Source organism: Danio rerio, chromosome 16 (genome assembly GCF_052040795.2).
Source record: "Danio rerio strain M-AB ecotype USA chromosome 16, GRCz13ab, whole genome shotgun sequence".
NCBI classification, from domain to species: Eukaryota; Metazoa; Chordata; class Actinopteri; order Cypriniformes; family Danionidae; genus Danio; species Danio rerio.
In genome coordinates, this window is record NC_141036.1 from 34,819,016 (window position 1) to 34,843,431 (window position 24,416).

The following is a 24,416-nucleotide window of genomic DNA, read 5'->3' on the forward strand; positions in this document are numbered from 1 at the left end:
ATGTATCACAGTAATATTCATGATTAAATATGTTTTTTCTTATATTCCTAATTATGATTGGGTATTTTGTTCTCTGTGATTACCATTGAAATAAAAGACAAACAAACGTAATTCTTCTTTAAATTTGAAATTAAAATCCAGTCTGGTTTTGTGCAGAAAATATCACTGCACTGACCTCAGAACAATCCCATATTAAAGGGGACCTATCGGGCCCCTTTTTACATAATGTAAAATAAGTCATTGACATTAGAGTGTGTATGTGAAGTTTATTATGAGGTTAATAGTTATAACTTTTTTTAACATTTTGAAATGGCCTCTGCTAGGCTTTTATCCATATCGTGGATCCATATGGTCTCTTGTGCTTTAAATTCAAACGAGACTGTGCTCTTTTGATCTTTTCAAAAGAGGGTAGAGCTACAAACACCTATGCATCAGCATAGAGGCTGCCAGGACAGTTTCTGCTAATGAAGAAGAGATCATTATTAAAGTGAGGGACTTTCCCTTTCTGATGACATGTACAAAGGCGGAATGTCAATCAAAGTGTTTCTGCACTTGTTTTTATCAAGTGTGATAAATATTTTTTAACTCATGAATTTTTACCATTAGAGGCTTGCTATATTTACACATTGTTGCCACACAACTGTGCTTAATTTTTGAAGATTGGGATTTTTGTATAATAGGTCCCCTTTAAAGAAAGATGTAACTCCTTTTATAAATATTGTACAGAGTCTAACATAATGCCACATTACAAACTATTCAGTTCAATATTTAACACAACATGAACCTTCACTCTACATTAAAACATTCCACATAGAAAGGCATACAGATCTGTATATAATCCATTAAGCCCAAATTGTACTTAAAAAAATAAATAAATATTATTGTCAGCATACACACACAGTGGAATGCACAGCCTTTTAAATTATAATCCATAATACCATGCATAGGCACACACTACAAAGATTCCTAGTTTTCTACACTTTTTTTCTATTATGATCAACATTCATGTCTCAAACTGGTTTAAAAGGAATTTGCAAATACCTTTTAATCCCTGCGCACATTCACTCATCATCAATTTTCTGTTGTTTTTGGCTTCTTCAGTAGTTCACTGTTATTTCTGTTTTGAACAAACAGCTTGGTTCAGTGTTGACACCTTGTGGACAAACTAAGTAGTGCAAAGCAGACAAAGTGCATGCTTGATCAATATTGGATGATTCACATTACGATCAAGGGCTTGCCGATTAAACGAAAGTGATATTTATGCACATTTTTTTCAGTAAACCAGTTCTCGAAAAACCTCTAGCACATGCTTTTAAAGAGACTGATTTTAAAATCTAAATCCATTTAATCAGATGACACAGACATCCTAAGTTAGGAAATGTCATTTCCGGGAGGGACATGGATGATGTGGAGTAATACGGGGGTGCGCGATATGGCTAAATTAATTGTTTCTTCAGTGCACCGTGATGCAGACACGGATAATTCGGTATCAGTTTAGTAATAATCATAACCAGTTATTACGTACTGAAATCATTTATCTCATATGTCACGGTAACTTACTGTACTATTGCGAGAGAGGCGAGTGTGAGTAATTAAAACACTCCAACTACTTTAAAACGCAGAAACCGTGCACAATTTACTGCTTGTGAGTTTGTTGGAGAGTCTTTCACTGAAACTGAACAGCAGAAGCCCCTATATCACTGCAATTGAGAAAATGAAAGTAAACTCTATTTATCTCTCTCTCGCGCTCTCACTCTCTCTCTCTGACTGTAGACCGCCGACCTGTGGGCATGACGTTTTCTCTCCTTTCGGCTGTTACAACGATACTTCTGGATACAGACTCGAGCGTGTCTGCAGAGCGAGTTTTCTCCACCACGTCTATCATGATCATGATCACTGCTGCAATCAATGTTTATCATCTGTGAACAATGCCAGAGCATTAGAGCCAATCACTGTCCTTTCTGTTGAGCGCGTGACTAATCATAAGGAGTGTAAGAACTTGCTTGACAAGGCTCAGTAAGCTAGCAGGATATTTACATTAGTTTATTTGCTATGAATGCTCATGTTATTCTGTGCCTGTACTTGAGTTTTTAAAGGTACAGTTCATACAGTATATCTGACTGATTGTATTACAGGACAAAATTCATTCATTCATTCATTTTCTTGTCGGCTTAGTCCCTTTATTAATCCGGGGTCGCCACAGCCGAATGAACCGCCAATTTATCCAGCAAGTTTTTACACAGCGGATGTCCTTCCAGCCGCAACCCATCTCTGGGAAACATTCACACACACTCTCATACACTATGGACAATTTAGCCTACCTAATTCACCTGTACCGCATGTCTTTAGACTGTGGGGGAAACCAGAGCACCCGGAAGAAACCCACGCGAACGCAGGGAGAACATGCAAACTCCACACAGAAACACCAACTGAGCCGAGGTTCAAACCAGCGATCTTCTTGCTGTGAGGCGACAGCACTACCTACTGTGCCACTGCCTCGCCATAGGACAAAATTGTATTACAAATAATATATAAGTATATTTATAAATTTTTCTTGTACTGTGAAGTAAAATATAAAATGGTGTATGGAAAGCATCATCAATGCACTGTGATGCACTGAGATATCGAATTGAACCGAAACGATGGCATGATAATCGTAACCTAATGGAAACATCACAACAGTGTAGGTTCACACATGTAGTGTTGGACATATCTGAAAAGCGGGATTGGGTGGGTTGTTGGTGGGTGCGCAAAGTATTTGAGGGCCGAGGTAGCACGATTTCCGGGAGATTATCATTAGTTTGTGGGACACTTAGGATGTCTGAGACGATAATGACACTGAGACAATAGTTCTGAGATAATGGCAGCTGTGTTTGTCGCTTCTCATTGAACTACACAAATGCTGCACATGAAAGTACCACATATAACAACCAATATAATTTCACAACAATTCGTAACTTCTTGATTTAATGGCCAATTCGTATGAATTCGTAGGATATCATTCGTACAACTTAGTATTATTTGCTTATGCCACAATGACTGTTGGGGCGTGGTTGGGTGCCACACCTCATTTTTAAAATTGTAAATTTTCGTGCGACTGAACTCATATGAATTCTACGAATTAGCCACTAAACTGACAAAACATAAAATAGTTACATTTCTTTCGTGAGATCAGGCTGATAATTACATGTTTTTACTCTTAACTAACTTCCATCAAAGGTCAACTAATTTGAGTGTTTGAAATAAATTCTTCTCTAAGAGGATTCCATTGTCCTATGATTATTAGTAATGCTGAATCAATGAAAGCAGATCAATTCAATGCTCTGTTTATTCAGCAACTCTATGGGGATTTCCTGGACTTCTTCATCAGCATTTAGAGTTTCAGTGAGAGCGTCTCTTACCTTTGGAGAAGATTTACTAGAGATAACACCATGCTTCCCTGACAACATGTGCATGACAATCATAGCTGTGGTCAATCATATTTTCGATTTCATTTCAATTAACCACCCAGCCCATTACATACAGCATGCAGTTTACTTCTCCCCCACTTTAAATATGCACTGATCCATATATCTATACACACATTCATTCATCAGCTGTCGAGTTCCTCCAGGCACCTTCTTCAATATTTGCTGACCATGTTGCAGAAGCTGCGTAGTCCTTCACAGCACACGATTTCTTTAAAGGTCTTTCTCATCTCTTGGCTCCTGAGTGCGTAGATTAATGGGTCGATCACTGAGTTGCACATGATGAGTATCAGGTACATATTAAAATGCGACATGAAACAGACGCAATAAATGTTTCGCGGACAGGAGATCATGAGGATGAGATGGAGAAAAAAAGGCGCCCAGCACACAATGAAGATGCCCAACAGTATGGTGAGGGTGACGGCGCCTTTCATGCTAGCTCTCTGCCGGATGTTGGCGTTATATCCTGGCAATGCTGCCATGCGTTTGACATGCGAACGGGCCAGAAGGAACATGTGACTGTAGAGTGACGCCATCATAAGCAGCATGGCAAAAAACATGGCCACCAGGCACACAACCACAGGCTTTGTGTCCGAGTAGATGATAAAGATGATCCCACAACTGGTGGAGAAGGTCCAGATGCTGCCTATAAGAATCCCAGCTCGCCGTACGGTCATTATATTATGGTAGCGCAGAGCATAAAAGATCGTCACATAGCGATCTACCGCAATTGCTAACAGGCTCCACATGGACCCCACCACTGAGATGCAGATGAGGGAATCAAAGACGTTATCCATCTGACGGATGAAATGATCCTCGATTACCAAACTCCTGTTTGCCAGCAGATGAATGACGATTGTCTCCCAAGCATTAGAGACGCTCACTAACATGTCGGCCACTGCTAGGCTGCATACAAAGAAGTACATTGGTGAGTGGAGGTTCTTGTTCTTTACAATGGCGAGGATGACCAGGATGTTTTCAAGCAGGCTGATGAGGCCCAGCGTGAGGAATACCTCAGGCGCAATGTGTACCTGCTCACAGGCCGCTGAAGCACTCGTCTTGGGCCTACTTGACTCATCGCTGAGGTTTGCTTGACTCAAAGACAAGTTTGGAGAAAGTGTGGGCCACTCCGAAGAGTTCATGTCCTGGTGTAGTCTGTATGCTCAGGGTCTGGTAAGAGGCGATGAATACATGATGTTCTGTCCATGCACATTTACTGTAAAAAACAAAAAAAGTTGCATTGAAGAAGAATTCTGAATAATTATATTTAGAGAATTATTGACAACATTGATTTAGTTATACGGTGCATGATGCAACACTAATCAACCACTCACAAATGCTAGAGGCCGTGGATTTTAAGCCCCTTGTTAGAGTGTCCACCTCTCATTCTAGAAACACTACATTAAACCCATGCTACTTTGAAACACCAAGAACACTTAAATAATGAGCATGATTTGTAAACAAATACATTTGCATCGCAATATCCCTCTCAATAGGGACTACATTTCTGACTTAGGGCCTATGCTATCCGAACCGTGCCAAGGCCCGTTTCCCGGATCGTTTGAGTAGTGTGAGTGCGCTAAATCAGGCTCAGGCACTGTTCACTTGGCCGGCCCTAGCCCGGTTGGAAGAGGTGGGCCTGAGCGCGGTTCACTTGGGCTTTAGCGCAATACGCTTGTAGTGTGAGTGCAAAACGTGCCAAAGCCCGAAACTGAAAGCTTGACGTGACTTTTAGGGGCTGTTTTATATGGATTTATTAATCAATCTTACTGTTCAATGAACGCAAACTGTCGTAGTTTATTAAAGACGCAAACCCCTCACTGCACGACAGCTGCGCACCTTCAGCAAACCTCATCATTCCTGCAGCACGAGGACTTTATGATTGTTTATGAGCGCCAAAAGTAGCAGATCTGTTCGGCGAAATATCTGACTGCGTGTCACCGCATCCCTAAGGACTGTTTGGCGAAATATTTGACCGCATGCCACTGCATATCAAACCACTGAAACAATATAAATGAAAGCTTTAGCAGTAGTTCTACCAGGAAGACTGAGGTGTTACGTCATTTATAATAATTATCTTGTCAGCCTATAACAACCAAGCAAGGCATGTATATGAGCTCATCTACACAATCTGTTTCGCTGTATTCAGGTGACGTTGCGGAAGTTTCCCTCCATCCTCCCTATCACCACCACCACCAGGTCGGCCTTGTCTCCACTCAGGGGGTTGGCTTCGCCCTGCCTTCATCTTCAGGCGGGATCTGCCAGCTCATCCAGAGTTCTGCACTTACGCCAAAGAACTTTATGAAAGGACCGTAACAAACTCTCATTGACGCAAACAATTCACAATAAAAGTTAAAACGTTTATCTGCCTCCAAAAGTCTTTCTGGTAGAACTAGAGAAATCTCCACTGTGCTGAGCGAGGTAAGCGTGCCCAGGTCCGATTGTAGTGTGAGTGCGGGCCGTTGGGGGAGACGATTGGGGGGATAAGAGTGCTTTGGCCCGGTTCGAGGCAACTGCACATAGTGTGAGTACGGCCTTAGTTTGCTTGATAGCTCACATGAGACCACATTGTATTTGCGATGTAGCACTCAAAAGATTTTAAAGCAGGCCCGTAGCCAGCTTATTGAAAGTGGAGCTTTTGCACTTATTTTCCTCAATTATGAGGTTCAAATGCTTCAATTTAGTGACATTTTAACCACTAATCTTTGCTGCATTAGCTTGTCGGATGGTGATCATAGCCACATTTTTTTAATGCGACAACATTTTTTTCTACAATTCTACAAGTGCTTACCATGGTATTTTACCACAGAGTGTTTATTTAGAAATGAACGTTTAAGCTAAGTTATTATAGTTTTACAAATAATATCATGAGATTGAAATTTTAAATAAAAAAAATTATGAAGAAGAAAGAAAAGTACTTCAGTACACTGATTTTTACAATGCAAATGTATTATCATCATGCATCATTAAAAAAAAAATAGGAATCTGTTAAAATGTATTAAAAAACCATCTAAAACACATTTAAAAAAAACTGTAGCCTGTAGGTAAATAACAAACTGGCCAGCTCATTTCCTCACTCAGAATTTGTACATTTGAATAATTAAAAATTAAAAGCGTCTTGAAGTATTTTTCTAACATTTATTTTTACAATTTATGATAGCATACTTTCAAAGATGGGACAAATGAGTTCATGTAGAGACCAAATTCTGGACTTTGTCAGAGTGGGGTGGGTCTGTCGAACTACCCAAACTTCCTCTGGCTATGGGCCTGTAAAGCTGTATAAAAACAAGATGGCATAGATCCATCCTCTTGTAAATTTTGGAAGACATAAAAAGTGTGATAAATATTGAGTAATTTGACTTAACTGACAAAAATCATTCACATTCAGATATAATTAACAAATCTATTGTTCTGATATTTATATGTAAAGATGGGGCAAAATAAATGTACCAATTTAATAGTTTGACAATTGATGGAAAAGGTTAATGCACCTTTTTCTCATAATCCTGACTTTCTCCCTGCCCCCCTAAAAATCTATCTTGTAAATAAGCTTGTCATAGTTAATAAATGACCATATAGTTGCGGTTATTAGTTTTATATTATATTTATTATGTGTGTGTGTGTGTGTGTGTGTATATATATATATATATATATATATATATATATTTTTTTTTTTTTTTTTTTAATTATTATTTTTTTAATACTATTTATATTATATAATTTTTTCATTTTTTTCATTATTAATTCAGAAGATATTGGTTGTTGCAATTCCTTTATTAGCCACAAGGGAGACAATAACCACAATTCAGAGTGCCTTTCACTTTTAAATTTGTGAGAGTCCGCATGTGCCCCAAAATAAAAAATAAATCATCATTGCACAAAAATAGGCAGTTAATTACAAAAATCACAATTATTTTTAAACAACTAATCATCAGCCAAATTGTACTATCACAACAGCCCTACTTGTAATTTTGTAAAAGTTTCAAATCTTATATTTTGTACTTTCCATCTCTAGATTGCATGGATCATACTATAATGATTTTATTTCTTACATAAAAAACAAATCACAAAGAATACTTTTTCCTCAGAATTGCACCTTAACACAATTTGGACATCTGACCACAGCCAATGTCCATTATTCATTCGGCTGTGTGCAGTATTAAGGCTTTAATCAGATCTTTTTAGCACACATTTTAAAAACAAATCATTTACAAAACCTCATTACATATTGACACCTTATGCTGAAGATACAGGCAGCACCTCTGACAACAATTTCTGCCCTTCACTTTGGAAAAAGGAAACATTAAGACCTTCCTAGGGAACCTAGGAAATCCCTTAAATATAATGAATCATTTCAGTCACTTCTGTTGGTCTCTTCACACTTGCATGACTACAGGCAGTACAATGGAGGTCAACACAGAGTCAAGAACAGTATGTGCCCTGCATCATTGAGGTGGATATGCAAACATCCTTCCTATTAATGCATTTTTTTTTTTTTGCTTTAACTATCTATTGGTGGATGACAGTCCATCATTGTAGGGTTTACAGATTCAAATTAAGCAGATCAAATCCTGCTTGGAGCCTTATTGTAGATCATTCAACTTGGCAGATTGGCCCTGGAATACAGGAAGTTACACAGAGTGGCAACCTACTGGACTTAAATATAAAGGTGGCCAATGTGGCTATTGGTCTACCATTTATACATATCTTACATACAATTATGTTTATTAATCAAATGATCCATTTTCACATTAAATGTTCTTTATAAACCATTGATGTCATCTAAGAAACTATGTACAGTACCACACTAATTCTAAGCGTTATACACATATCATTAATTCACAGTCACTTATTAAAGAAACCATTTAATTCTGATTGAATGAATTGATCTAGGAAAAAATCTGTCCAGATCCCTAAAGCTTTCCAAATATTTGCCTAAAAAATTAACGAATTTGAGTTATGCTTTTTGTAGAAGAAAGAAATTGAATTCTCCCCTAAGCCCATTTTCAGAATAGTTTAAACAATCATTATTATGTGTCTGTAGACCAGACTTGCTTGATCACACTATGTGAAGCACACTCAACAATATTATCAATTTGATAGGGAGAAATGGATAAACACAGAAGAGATCGTGTTTGGTCAAGGACTAGATTAATCATACTGTAGATACATCTGTGAATCATCTCCATCTATTCTGAGATGGAACATGCAGAGTGAGAATAGTACTATTCAATGACCCCACGCTGTCTAGAAGCCACCACAAAGATACACCTGAACATGATGAAATGTTAGAGAAACTCTAATACACACAATGAACTCACCTGATGAGCTGTGCAGCATGCTTTATACAGCGAGATTATGCTTTTTTTGTAAAATTAAACTAAAAATATGAATTGGTTATTTCAACAGTGCAATGAATAAGATAAGTTTTTATCACAAGCACCTGAACTGCGGTTTCTCATTGTTTTGTTCTGAGCATCCTGTCACGTCTTCTCGTTTAAATCCTCTTCATCTTAAAATGAAGCTCTTTTTTAATCTCTTCTGAATACATGCTGTTTTCCATCTTCCTAATCCATTTAATCGCAGCTTATTGGACTCAAAACAGTGGGTGAATCAAAGCAAATCCATACTAGTCAAGAGTTTATAGATTTCATATTGATTTATCGTGCTTTGGCGGTGTTAAAGATGCTAGTTTAAGATGTTCATTGATTACTGCACGCTTTAATGTCAGTTCCTAAATATAGATTTGACTGTAGTTTAGATAAAATGAAGGTTGTAGGTCAGTGGTTGCATCTGAAATGTACAACAAAAATGTATAATTTTTACAAAACTGCACCCTAAGTAACATATTACAGACCCTCTAATGCAGAGATGCTTAAACTAGGGACCGCGACCAATGTTGGCCGTTGGTATGTTGATTTTTGATTTGAATTTGAATTATGGGGAAGGGTTGGGAAAGCCTATAGAGATTCTCATTTGTAATTTTATGCAACCTTTTGTTTGTTTTTTTATTGTTGAGTTACAAAACAGCAAACTGAAATTAAATGTTTTAATTAAATGGTATAAATGAATCTGATTTTTTAATTTACATACTGTCACAAAGCAGCATGACTAGTGTTTTCAGCATTGAACCCTATTGTTTTATAAATTGAATTTGTTATGGTTTTATTGTAATAAGTTCATTAGAATATTATACATTTTCAAAAAAAGTAGAATGAATTACAGTAAGTGTAAATTTTTTTAATATTATAAAATTAGGAATTTACCCATGGCAACTTTACTGAACTACAGTTTGCTATATTTACCTTCGGAAAAACTAGTGGTGTAATGGATCACAAATCTAAGTTCAGATCACATTATGGTTTTTTAGTCATAGATCATACCATTTTTAAGATCAGCCAAAAAGGGGAGGAGACAAATGTAATTTGCTTTCCATTTATTATAAAAACAGTACTAAAAGACACTTTTGTTTTTAACAAACATAACTTAGAACCTTTCATTTTATTGAAAAACAAATAATTAGCTTGATAAAAATAAATTGTAAATCATTCAGTACTGTGAAAAATTCACTGTTCTTACTACTGTTGCCGATAACGCTAAATGTATAAAGTGTATATTTTTTGGTGGCCGAGAGCTTAATGCACTACAATTTAAGAAAGAACATGCAATTACAAAAAACACCAGCAAATAAATAAACTATCTTCACCAATGTGACACCACACGTGTTGCATATTCTCACCACACAAACAACTGAAGAAACACGCAGCAATTAGTCATGACACTTGCAAATATCTGCTTAACACAACGGAAATGTTTCAAGGGGACCCAAAACCATGATGGACCACGCTGAGATCTGGTTGTGTTTTTATGCCATAACTGTTGCTCAGTGAAGTGGTGGTCTTTGAAAGGTGAGTTGTTTTTCTCAGCAGGGTCCATGATGGTTTTGGGTCCCCTTGAAACATTTCCTTTGTGTTACGTGGATATTTGCAAGTGTCGTGACTCATGACTAATTGCTGCGTGTTTCTTCAGTTGTTTGTGTTGTGAGAATTTGGAAAACGTGTGCTGTTGATGAAGATCGTTTCTTTATTTGCTGGTGGTTTTTGTAATTGCATGTGCTTTCTTAAAATGCAACACGTTAAGCTATCTTGGCCACCATAATATTAGTATAAAATGTATATTTAAATGTACATTTAGTCTCAATTTTAATAAATGAGTCAGTTGTTCACTCATAAAAACTCATCTTTTATGAGTTCTAGATGGATCATTTTAAAATAATTATTCAGTGGAATCTTTTTGAAGGCTGGTTGGTCACCTATTGGTTAAATGATGTAATTTCTGCGTACAACTTTCATTTTTGAGCATTGTTAAATGCATATGATGGTGATATCAATTTTTACCATAAACATCGGTGGTTATATTTTAACTATAAACGGATATCCAAGTACTGCTGTGTTATTAGTCTGTTTGGAATTTCATAACTATCTCAAAAGACTAAAGACTGAATCTCTTATGATTGATAAACATATGCAAATCACCATCATTTATAATTTATGTTGTGTGGGTGTTGAGATCCTGATCTTTTAATGATTAATCGTGCAATTTACATGGAATTCATTTATGCAGGCTAAACTAGAAGTGATAAAAAAAGAAACCCACCACATCCCGAATAACCTACAGTACCACAACTTCTTTCTCATCATATTTTACAGGAAAGCCTAGATGATTCCATGTTATTTTAATGACACGAGAGGTGACCTCTCTGCACTTGTTACAAGTTCGGGATTAATCTACAAGTAAATGTACTAATGCACGGGTCACGTGTTCCGAACTGTGGGTTGTGAATCACGAATCAACTGTGATCTGTTCCACCTTTATGGTCCACAGCTCTCAATAGCCGCATTTCCACTATCAGGCCAGTGCGAGCCAGGGCTTAAATCGGGCCATGCCGGGCCAATCGCCCGGGAGGTTGAGCAGTAGGCCGAAATCATGTCACGTTTCCACTGTGGGGCTAGTAGCTCGCAGCGCGTCACGCAAACCCCGCCCCCTGACCATCTCCCGAATCGAACGTCACTCAAACCGCCCACTTCAGCGAGAATCATGCAGATAAAGCACATAATCACGAAACTATTAAAATTAGGACAACCAAAACAAATTAAATTGCACTAATAAAGCTCTTTATGTATTTAAAATTTCCTTTTTTAATTTTACCATGTCATATAAAAACACACACACTTGTTTGAGGACACAGAACACAATTTGAACTTGCAGTTTTCCCCGTCAAAAAAGTGCTGCGCAGCTGCAGACAGAAAAAAGGTCACCTAGTTTCTGCGTTCACTCACCCCGAAAATGCTCTGTTTGCATGATTTGATTAATTTAATCGTATCCAAATACTTTATAAATAATATTTAAAACATTCTCCGGTGTTTATTTATTTATTTATTTATTTATTTATTTAGAAAATATCTAAAATCTTCTTTTCAAGGAGGCTTTTGAAAAATTAAAGTTTAATATAAATTTGAAACAGTTTGATATAGTACCTAATTGTTATAGCTATAGCTTTTGTTAGTTTTATATTGGTTTATTTATTTAATGTGATTTTATTATAGGCCTATCTAATATTTGTAATTCTTTAAATTATTTCAATATAGGGCTATTTTATCTAGATATGACACTATTGTTTTGAGCCTACAAAAGTGGACATGAAATTTGTAAAGTTTAATGTCTTACTGTTGTATTCATATAGTGTATTATCACCAAAATAAAATAATACAATAAAAATAAAAGAAAAAAGCCGCTCGCGGTATGAACAGAGCTATGAATGGAGCGCTCTTTTCCTCGGTCTCACACACATACACAGGCATCTAAACGCGCAAAAACACACTTATTAAACTTGACAAAACCTCTTGAAAACCTTTACTGTCTGCTGTGTCTTTAATATGGTGTAAAGATTATTATGCGTTATTGAAACATCAAAGATGCAGCAAAGAAAGATCATTTTATGCAACAACCTACATTTAAAAGAGAAACATAAGGGCGATCATATGCAAAAAAGACCCCAGACTATAATTTGTTCCAGATGTTTTCTTTCCCTTATTTATTTATTTGTTTGTTTATGTGTTTGGCGCATGTACTCGAGTGCGATCGGAAAACTGTGCCCGCCTCTCCTTTCACTCCGTCCCGAAGCCCCGGCTGGCCCTCTTTGGCCCAAGGTATTCGGCGGGCCGAAAAAGGCCGGCCGCTGGCCCCAAGAAAGCCCCGCTTTGGCCCGATTAGGCCCCGGAAGTGACAGTGGAAACGCCACTGGCCTTGGCTCGCCCTGGCTCGCTCGCTCGCTTTAGGCGCGATAGTGGAAACGCGGCTAATCAAGCTTAGATTTTGGCCCTTGAAAAGAAAAAGTTTGAGCCCCACTGCTCTAGTGGTTTTGTCATCTGAATCGTGCAACAATATGTACCCTGAGTAATGTATTTTAGGTTTCGCAAAAATGTAGGCCAAGGCACGTAATTCCAATGAGGCTGATGTGTGTACATATGCACAGGAAAGTGCCCTGATTGAGACAGAAAACCATCCATCTCTGACCCCAGATGCCTCTATTTCAGGTTGTCAGAAGTGACATTGAACATTAGGTCAGAAGTCACATCCTGTGGGGAGCTTGTTATGAAAAACTGAATCCATGTGAGCAGCCCTCATCCATCCAGATTGTTTCTGACTGTGTTTCTTATCTGTTTTAACAGTCAACGGTTCCTTGGTGCCCTCAAAAAGTGTGCATATATTTAAAGACATGAAAAATGCATTCATGCACGTGTACCCACACAGAAACATGCTGTCAATCAAATTTAATTCAATACTTAAAAATATAACTCAATATCTAAAAATAACTAAATAAATAAATAATTTGTTAGCTTTTCTGAAATTACCGGATATAGGTTTGGATATTTTGGAAAATGCAATATTTGGAAAGTTCACATGTAAAAACCTCTAAATGTCATCTAAAATGTTCTTCTAAGGTGATTAGTTTTTTAAAGCTCTTGTATGTAGCTTCAGTAATTTTATGTTTATGGCAATGAGTATTTTTTTAGTTGCCATTAAAAGAACATAAACAAAGGAGGCTTAAAAAATGCTGATTTTAGACAAATTCAGGCAGTTTTTGCATCTAAACTTTTATTTTATTCTATAAAAGTCAGATAACACTGGCGATTCATTTCGCTGTGGTGACCTCAGATTAATAAAGGGACTAAGCAGAAAAAAAGGAATAAATAAAGAAAGGCATGCTTTTTTTTTCTTTTTTTTTTTACAGAAAATTGCAATTAATTACTCAGACTAACTAACATTTTCTTTTGTTGAGAATTGAAAATCTGTGTTATTCAACCAAATATTATTCTAATACTACATATTGATCCAAAACTGCTCAAAATGACATTATTATCATTTCGTATTTAGATGAAATGTCATCCCTTGTTTATGGCATGAAACAAAGTTAGTCTTACTCAAATACATACAGTATACCAATTGTAGTTTCAGACCATTTTTAAGTTGTCCCAGAGTTTTTTTTCCCATAGTTGTGTATATATATTTCTATAAAAATGTATATATAATGAATTATGTACAGCTTCACTGTAACTCATCAGTGCGAACAGGACAGCGTGACCTTTACTAAGCTCAAAGACATTACTCACAAGCCCTCTGACAGAATGTCAATATTCAGGTGACCGTCTGCCTCTGTATTCAATGAAGCACATTTACATTTAGTGGATTTGTCAGACACAGCTGAACAGTATTCAGACACTCCTAATGCTATATGACAGGGGTTTTGCATTATGAAAGTTACCCCTTTGTGTATTAAAATTTGACAAGGATATAAGTGGTGTTATAAATCACAATCTGTGGCCGCTGCCTGACATAATTCTCACAAGCAGGTGTGAAGCACAAATGCCTCATTCTGATTTTGTGTACAACAAAGTGTGCAAACAGAGCCTATTTTATTCATTTGTTAACACTTTTTAATAAGGTTGTATTAGATAATGTTAATGTATTTACTAACACAAACAAACAAAAAAAACAATACGTTTATTTTTGTTCATGTTAGTTAAAATTAGTTAATAAAAATACAGTTGTTTGCTGTTAGTTCATCAACTCAAAGTGCATTATTGTTAACAAGCATGAATTTGAGCATGAACAATTGTAATAATGTATTAGTAAATGCTGATCTATTATTAATAAATGAACTACAAGTGCTGTTTATAGTTCATGTTAGTAAATGCTAATAAAATGAATTAATGAAACCTTACTGTATTATGAAGTGTGACCATTCATTTAATATGCTACAAAATCATTACTGACACTAAATTTACCAGAATCATAGTTGCATCATAAATAAAATAATTATAATTTCAATAATTCCACAGCCTGGATTACACTATTTAACTGTGCATGTAACAAATATAAATTTTGAAAGTATATTTATAAGTTATTTACTGAAAAATTAAAGCATATAAAACAATCAATTCATGTTGAGAAAATAAAATCCACACAAACCATGATCAAGTTCTAATGGTTTCCATTACAAATACAATTTAACACATTACGTACCATATTTTTAACAAGTAAATTAACAAGTACAACTACATTTGAATAGTTGTAAGTGTGTTTTGTAATTTTCTATTAGGATTTAGTGGTGTTAAACATGCTACCAATAGAAATCAACAAATTACCTATTAAAACAAATCTCCGTTAAACCATTACAAATCCCATTATTACAGCTATTTATTTATTGAAGCTCTAATAAAACGATAACATTTGTATTATGGTACTTCAAAAAAAAAAAAGAAAGAAAGAAAAACTGTTTACTCACGTTGACACGCGTCTCCTGGTGTTTTTATGAGGAGAATGATCTGTAATGCAAGAGCTGTGTCTATATGAAAACTGCTGCGGTCTCTCAGGCGCGCGCACACATATAGCTCTACGCGCGCTCCACCCCCGCGTGTAGTCGTGCGCCCACTGTACTGTCTCGGTAAGCGATGCTTTTTACACCACAGAGCATCTTACATATTTAAGTCCATGGTCAAGTTAATGTTCCACAAAGCAGCACTAAAATTAAACAGCTTATGTTATGTTGGTAGTGTAACATTAGACATGGACACGCAACCAAACGACGCCAGAATAATGTAGTCACTCCGTAATAAATGTACAGTAAGTCACTCCGTAGGCTATATATATGTTGGTGTTTCAGCACAGAATGTTGGGACAAACCCCGGTATAAAAGAGTAATTTGTTTGACTGTATTGTTCACAGAATGGCAGCGCCGGAACACCTGGGCACTTCCGGTCTCCGAAAATTGAGCTGAGGTAACGTACAAAACTTTTTATCCAAGTCCAATCGAATCAAGTCAGCTTACCGAAATTCAAAACAGGAAAAAAAAACTGATTAAAGAGAAAGCAGAAGGAAGCACCTTGAATATTAAAAACAATATGCAAACCGAGAACAGTTAACGTTACAGGAGTTCCAATTTTTAAGCATTAGAGGCTAAAATATCACATTGTAAGAACTAGATAGCTACTGAACTAAAGTCTAAGACGGAATTAAAATTGTAAATCTCTATGGACAGTTTTTATTTAGATTTTTGATTTCAAGTGGATGCCCAGCAGATACATAAGACATTAATATTAGGTTAGATTTAGGATAGCAGTGTCTAAGGACAATGTTATTTTGATGTGCAATAACGACGTGAAATGACTGATATTTTGTTGATTTTAGGTTCTGTTGGAAAGTAAGTGACCAAAATTTAACATCAATCCAACATCTTAAACCAACGTCTTATTGATGTCAAATACTGACATTTGTGTGTCTGGTATGGCAACCAAAATCCAACGTCTGAAAGATGTCATATTGGTAATGTCCACAAAGGGTCAAGCTGTAACATCAATAAACATTGATATTTTGTTGTTTTTTTCCCAGTGATGGTTTGCAGCTGGAAGGGAATCCGCTGCGTAAAAACGTGCCGGATAAGTTGGTGGTTCATACTGCTGTGGCGACCCTGGATTAATAAAGGGACTGAGCCGAAAAGAAAATGAATTAAAAAATTTATTTTGATGTTTTTAGTTTGCGTTAGAAAGCAACCAAAATGCAATGCATGTTCTATGTTGGATATCGACATCGACCTGACCTTGGGTTCTGACATCAACACGATTTTCATTACCAAACAAAATCCAACATCCCACAACGATGGGGTACAACGTCATGTTGACCTCCTGTGCCTGCTGGGTGGTGACAATATCTGGCTGGAAAATTTACTGGACATACAGTAAATGGCACATTTTGTATTGGGCATAAAATGGGGGGAGGGGGATGGGGGTTATTGTTAATAATAAAAACAGGCAGTTCCAAATAAGAAATTAGATTTTTTTTGTATGATCTGCCTAATATTACTATGGCACTGTAAAATATTCTTCACGTAACTTATTTATTCATGCTGCTATGTCAGTTGTTTACATTATACTACACTGACTGAACTGCAAGGTTATTTATTCCTGTTGCTTGTTGAGTTGCTGCTTGTGTTAAAAAGGAGCTTTTATTTCAATTGAAAACTTTTTTTCAAAAATTATGTTTTACATGTTGCATTTTCTGAACATTATACATATCTAAAAAAAAAATCAGCTGTGATGAAAGGGCAACTCACTGTATTCGATCTTATATTCATACACATATGGGTGATGAGCCTTTCACAATTACTCATTCAAATGTAACCTAATACATATGGCATAGCAGAAAGCAAATTACATAAATAATCTATGTAGTTAATGAAGCAAATTATTCTTACAGTCAACTGAATAAAAAAATGTCTAAAAAACTCCTATATTACATAGCCACCCACTTCAAATGCATCCCTCCACCACCCTCATCGTCTGTAGATGAACATTTTGACTCATCTGTCTGAGTGTATTTAAAGCTTTGAGCATTGTTCAACACACTGAAACAAGAGCTTTCGGTGTCTACAGCGTATACAGCCTAATCTGGCAAAAACAGAGCTTCTTGTCTTCCCTGCCTCTTTGAACATTAAGATTACACCAACAATTATCCCTTCTAAATCAGTTAGGATCATCTTGCTATTTTAAATGACCCGTCAGTCAAGGATCATGATGTAAACAACATGATCATGCAGGTTTGCACTATAACATTAGAAAGATCAGACCCTTCCTGGCAGAGCATAATGCACAACTTCGTGTCCAATGATCTACTGTTTTCTGGTGATTCTGGCTCCTTGTCTATATCACTGCTACTCAATCTCAGCTCTGCCTTTAATACAGTCTCTCAGGATTTCCTTATCTCCCGTCTCTCCGATCTGAGTATTTCTGGTACTGGTCTCTCTTGGTTTTCTTCATATCTCTCAGATAGACAATTCTTCATATCTGTTAAGGATTTTCGGTCACCTACTGTCCCCCTGAAGCGAGGTGTTCCCCAGGGATCTGTTCTAGGCCCACTATTATTCTCAATATACCTAATCCCACTTGGTCTGATTTTACAATGTCATGGTCTCAACTATCACTTTTATGCAGACGAAATTCAACTTTATTCTGTCTGTACACCTACTTCATCCGCCCAAATTGATAAAATCTCTGCTTGTGTAAAGGACATTAAAGATTGGTTTACCTCAAATTCTCTAAAACTCAACATGGACAAAACTAAGATGATTTTTAATTGGCATTCCAGCGCTTACCAGCAATATTCAAATTTTTTTTTTCAATATTTCAATATTTTTCAGTTTCAATATTTACCAGTTACTCCTGTGAGATTGCTGGCTCGCACATTAAAACATCTACTCCTGTTAGAAAAAAAATAGGTGTAATCTTCGACTCCACACTCTCTTTTCAGTCTCACATTAAATCTGTTATTAGATCTGCATTCCTTCATTTACGTCGCATTTCCCAATTGCGTCCCTTCATCAGTAGCAAGGAAGCTGGGACTGTCATTCATGCATTTGTCTCTTCACGCATTGACTATTGTAATGCCCTTTTCATTGGTTTGCATTCCAGCCTCATCTCCAGATGACAGTATATTCAAAACTCTGTGACTAGAATACTCACTTATACCAAACGTTCTGCTCATATAACCCCAATCTTGTCCTTGACCTCAATTGGCTCCCAGTTACATACCGCATTAAATTCAAAATTCTCCTTGCATTTAGTTCCCTAAATAGCCCAGCTCCCTCCTATCTCTACAACATCCTTGTCCACCACACTCCAACTCGTTCATTACATTCCGATGACTCTGGCCTTCTCGCTGTCCCTTGTTACAGTCTCTCTTCAATGGGGGGCAGATCATTTAGTGTTATTGCACCCAAACTCTGGATCTCTCAACCACGCTCACTCAGCTCTGCTATTAATATCTCTGAATTCAAATCCTTACTTAAGACTCTCTTGTTTTCCGAATACTATACTTCTGATCTGCCAAACTGACAACTTTATCTGATCCACCTGCACTCTGCTCATTTGTCTCTTAGGTACTGTTTTTGTAATTCCAGTTTGTTATATTCTTATATTGTTATATTCTTATATAACAGTTATAGTCTTCCTGTATGTTTGTGTATCTTTTATCTGCCTGTACCATCTCTTATTATTATTAAAGCAACAGGTTTACTCAGCTTATAAATAGTTAACTTATCACCTTTAACAGTGTATTGTCTCTTTACCCTAGCTTTTACTTTATGTCAGAACCTTTGTAGCACTTTGTGTGAGCATTGCCTCTTCATGATGAATCACTTGATGCCTTCCTCATTTATAAGACGCTTTAGAATAAACTGCTTCTGCATCTGCTAAATGACTAAATATAAATGTGTCTTACACTGGTTTAGATTAAATGCTGGTGTTAAGAAAAAAATCATATTAATTAAAAAGAAGAAGCATGAATTGTTTTGTATATGCAGTGTGTAAATAACATCATTCTTGCAGCATACCATAATAATAACAGCATATTATCATGATTCGATAATATTAATAGCAATTATATTATTAATTGTTCTGTTAAAATAAAAAAAACACAATTTTAATCACATTTAATACTACTAATAATAATATTAATAATAATATAATTAATAATAATAATAGTGTTGGATTTAGTTTTACAATATTAGATAAAATAAATTAATTATTATATTTATTATTATCTAATGACATTGTATTTAATAAAATGAATCATTCTTTTTTTAAGAATTTAATACAGTAATTTAAAGAACATCTTTATACTTTTTATCTCCACTTCTCACATGCTCTCTTTTCTGGTTTTTCTGGTCTTTTCTGGTCTTTTGTGGCATTGTTTCAAAAACAACCTTTAACTGAACCTGCTAAAATGTGTTTTTTAACTGTGCAAAAAAGTCTTTCATATTTTTAAAAGATCCTTTACACCAACTAAAAATATATTATTTTCCTTCACCTTCAAAATATTATTTCCATTGCACAGGAAAGTAACATATCAATTATCATCATTCACTTGTTAATATCTACATCAATGCAATGAAATTAAATTCCGACTATCCAAAACATAAAAAAAAACATTTTGATCTCATTATTTGTATTACATACTCAAAATCCTTAATTAACAATATTACAGATAAAACACAGAAAGGTCCAATTCCTCGTTTATTCTTCTTGGAATGTGTTTTGTATTTCCTAATGTACAATAAAGCTATACAAAGTAATTATTTAATTTAAGTGTGAGTAATGACCTTCTGAATGACTGCTAAAGTACTTAACAAAACATTTATTTTTAAGAGTGTGTGCTTTAATGCCATTGTGACAGCTCCTGGCACCCTGAATTGCCTCTGCTGAAACAGTTCTCATTATTCTGAACTTTGACCTGCCCACGAGTGAGATCGGACTGCGAGGTCAACACACTCATAAGAAAGGTCTGAGTGTCAGTATCCTAGCAAGAGCCTCTCTTTTTGTTTCAACGTTTTCTCTTGGACAGCCAATCAGCATCATCAGATTTACACACAGAGTAATGAGGGCTGATTGGATCTGAATTACATTCTTCAAGCAATCACTGTTGATTCAGTGAGTCTGGTTTGATGTATAATATATGGCGATGATGAGCAGTAGTGATTTATTCTGAAGTGCTTTTTCATCTCACATTGAAATTGAAGAGCTCACTGCATCTTTGAATATAAATGGCCAATTGTACGTATAATCATTTGATCAAGCAAGACTTAAATGGTATGCAATTCACATGACATATTTAACATGGTGGCCTCTTTGAAGAGATCAACCAGATTTGAAGTTTAGTGACCCTATTCATCCACATAAGAATGCTTTAATCAGCTTAAAGGGTTTGTTCACCCAAAAAGGAAAATTAGCACATCATTTATTCTCCCTCGTGTGGTTTTAAACTTTTATGGAGTTTCTTTCTTCTGTTGAACACATAAGATGACGTCTTGAAATATGCTGGTTGCTGGGACTTATATACCCTAACATTCATTCATTCATTTTCTTTTCCCCGTTATTAAACTGGGGTCACCACAGCGGAATGAACCACCAACTTATCAAGCACATTTTTGTTTTATGCAGCAGATGCCCTTCCAGCCGAAACCCAGCTCTGGGAAACATCCACACACACTCATACACTATACAGACAATTTAGCCTACCCAGTTAACCTGTAACGCATGTTTTTGGACTGTGGGGGAAAGAGTTTCAGAGTTTACATTTTTGGTCGAACTATCTTTTTAAACAATCAGTTATGATAAAGAAACCATCTTTATGTTTGGTTTCACCACACTAATTGTCATGAGATGTGATTTTGAGAACCTCAGGCAATAAGAGAAAGCACAAGAATACTAATGAATCTCTAAACATGGATATTCACCCTGATAGTCAAACTAAATGTATGATGGCATTTAATGAAGTTGCCATTATCTTGTTTTTCAGTTTGCGCTGTTTGTCTAATCCTCTTTCATTTTTCTCCTTTGAATTTATCGTGGAGGCTGCCGTCGTTCATACCTTCAGCTGACAAAATGACAAGAAGAATTTTTAATTATCTTAGTTGCACAACGGTGTGGAAATCAAAGGGAGATAAAAGCCTGTGAAAGAAGAGTTGGTGTTGGCAAACCATTTGTAAAAGTCCAGACTGATTAAGGTAATTATTTAAAGAGAGTAAAATGATTCATTGTGAAAGCTGCATTGGGTCAATCGACTACGTCGATGCATTTGCATGACCGCTATTAGGATTTATCAATGTCCACAGATTAGTCATCAACAATTCTGAAATAATAAATCATAATGAAGGATCAGGTTGACCTGATATGTTCATTTACATGACATCTACTGAAGAAGAATGAGGCTTTGATTAGAGGAGGATCTGAGTTATGATTCATTTCATGATTAGTGCTGGAAAGTAATTGATTACGTGTCATTTTGATCACATAATCAGTCAAAATGTTAATAAGTATGTATTGAACTACATTTTTTTTTAAATGCTTAAAATTTCATCACCTTTCCATCCGCTTTTCTGGGGCCGGGTCGCAGGGGCAGCACTCTTAGGAGAGAACTCCTGACTTCCCTCTTCCCAGAATCTTCCGCCTGCTCTCCTGCGGGGATCCCGAGACGTTCCCAGGCCAGTTGAGAGACAATCCTTCCAGCGTGTCCTAGGTCTTCCCCGAGGCCTCCTCCTGATGGAACATGCCTGGAACACCCCTCAATATAGGCATCCAGGAGGCATCCGAAACAGATGCCCGAGCCACCTCAACTGACTTTTCTCGATGTGGAGAAGCAGTGGCTCTACTCCTTTCGGCACAGCTCCTTTACCAAAACGGGCTGGTAAATCGACCACATTACTGCTGCCGCTGCACCAATCTGCCTGTCAATCGCTGTTATTCGCAGACGGTGTTGTTCTGTTGGCTTCATCGAACATGGACCTTCAGCATCACTGGGGCGGTTTGCTTCCAAGTGAGATGCAGCTGGGATGAGAATCAGCACCTCCAAGTCCAAGGCCATGCTGCTCCACTGGAAAAAGGTGGTTTGGCATCTCCAGGTTGGAGGAATGTCCTTATCCCAGTTGGAGGAGTTCATGTGTGAGGGAAAGATGGAACGTGAGAAAATCCTTAAAATGCTTTTAAAAATAAAGATCCATGTTCACAGTTCACTGATGTTGGTTAAAGGCCACATTTTATATTGTCTAAGCTGCTGTCATATATGATTTAAATAATTAATAGCCTTCATCGTCAATTCATGAACCCACTGCTGTACATTGGTCTACGGTTTAATCATTTTTATATAGATATAACTTTTTTTTGCATCTTTATATCAATACCTTTGGTAAGTAAACAAAGTCTGTAGTCAGAATACATCTCCAAAAATTCAAACCACATTACTAACATATACAAAATTAGTAATCATAGACAACAGTTTGTGACTAAACTCTGCATAGTTTCCGTTTTTAGCATCAGCCATTATTCAACATGGTGAAGAGAGAACATAAGTGCACTGATCATTGGTGTCTAAGTACAGAAATGGAGGATCTGACACATGCATATATTCATCTGGTGTATAAAGTACACGTATCAAGTAGCTTTCTTGAGTAAAATTACAGTAACTATAAATTACCAGGTAAAGTATTTTGGATAGGTTGTGGCTGAGTTTTTGCACGTTTCTGTTTATAGTTTGGTTCTTGTCTGGCTGATATCTGTAGATTTTGGCTTTGTCATGGTCATGGGTCAGTTATGGCTGACCTGTGGTGGTTGGTTGAGTTTTTGCCTGCTTCTTGCATTGCTCAGTATTGAGTCACTTATGGGCCGTAATTCCTTGCAGTATGTGGGCTGAAATCACTGCCAGAGCCTATTTGTTATCTTGTTTTTATTAAAACAATTTTAAACAAAATAGGTCATTTTAACAAAATATCTCTGCTTTATATAGTCTTTTTGTCAAAACAATATTGTCCCATCAAGGTACCATTCCGAGGTTAATTAGGTGCTTGTGCCATATTTTCTCAAATAAAATAAATGAAAAATACAATTTTAAACTTGTGCTGTTGAAGAACTTCAGGCAGTGATTTAAATTTTGATAGAAATTGCATCTTAATTGAAATGAATTCAAAACAAACTTGGTTACGTGTCATTTGCAAGTAGTAATTTTAGTAAATTGATAATTTTGGCCATAAAACAAAAATTAAGCAGGAAAAATTAAACTGTATTAAACTTTCTGAAGGCGACGCAGTGGGTAGCACGTTCGCCTCACAGCAAGAAGGTCGCTGGTTCGATCCTCAGCTCAGTTGGCGTTTCTGTGTAGAGTTTGCATGTTCTTCCTGCGTTCATGTGGGTTTCCTCCGGGTGCTCCGGTTTCCCCCACTGTCCAAAGACATGCGGTAAAGGTGAATTGGGTAGGCTAAATTGTCCGTAGTGTATGAGTGTGTGTGTGGATGTTTCCCAGAGATAAGTTGCGGCTGGAAGGGCATCCGCTGCGTAAAAACTTGCTGGATAAGTTGGCGGTTCATTCCGCTGTGGCGACCCCAGATTAATAAAGGGACTAAGCCGACAAGAAAATGAATGAATGAACTTTCTGAATTTCATTGGATAGAGATAACTATGAAATTAAGTCTAACCTAATTTGTTTGTTTAAATTCAACCAAAACTAATTGTTTTAAGTATTACGTTTGCTATCTTGTTTTTATTAAAACAGATTTTTTAAAGTTTATTTTAACAAAATATCTCTGCTTTATATAGTTTTTTTGTCAAAGCAATACTGTGCCATTGAGGTTAAAAAACATACAAAGGTTATGGTGCTATGCCATATTTTCTCAAATAAAATAAATAAATAATAAAATGCTGTAAGAAAGCCTATTCTGTCTAGAAGAATATAATTGAGAATTAATGTCATAAGGATTTAAACTCTTTCTGGCTGAGTTCGGAAAAGAAATGACAGGAAATTAGGCTAGGGCTTGACGCGTTACCGCCATCTTGTGGAGGGAAAATG

The 24,416-nt window shown here is 36.4% G+C and overlaps 1 protein-coding gene and 1 long non-coding RNA gene across 3 annotated transcripts; one reads left to right on the forward strand and one right to left on the reverse strand.

The window, feature by feature from the left end:
* Positions 1–1,041: 1,041 nt before the first annotated feature.
* Positions 1,042–15,800, reverse strand: mc5rb (melanocortin 5b receptor). Of its 2 annotated transcripts, XM_087285074.1 has the most exons (2): positions 15,316–15,800; positions 1,042–4,683 (listed from the first exon to the last, which is right to left on the reverse strand). In XM_087285074.1, exon 2 carries the CDS (start codon positions 4,607–4,609, stop codon positions 3,623–3,625), a length of 987 nt encoding a protein of 328 aa, XP_087141200.1. In that variant the 5' UTR covers positions 4,610–4,683; positions 15,316–15,800; the 3' UTR covers positions 1,042–3,622. The 2 variants fall into 2 exon arrangements, with proteins under 2 accessions (XP_087141200.1, NP_775387.1); NM_173280.1 differs by lacking the exon at positions 15,316–15,800 and having other exon boundaries at positions 3,623–4,609.
* On the forward strand, positions 15,447–19,127 carry LOC147840326 (uncharacterized). Its single transcript, XR_015511569.1, has 4 exons — positions 15,447–15,474; positions 15,756–15,808; positions 16,218–16,311; positions 16,419–19,127. It is a non-coding gene; the product is annotated as an uncharacterized LOC147840326 (long non-coding RNA).
* The last annotated feature ends 5,289 nt before the right edge of the window (positions 19,128–24,416 follow it).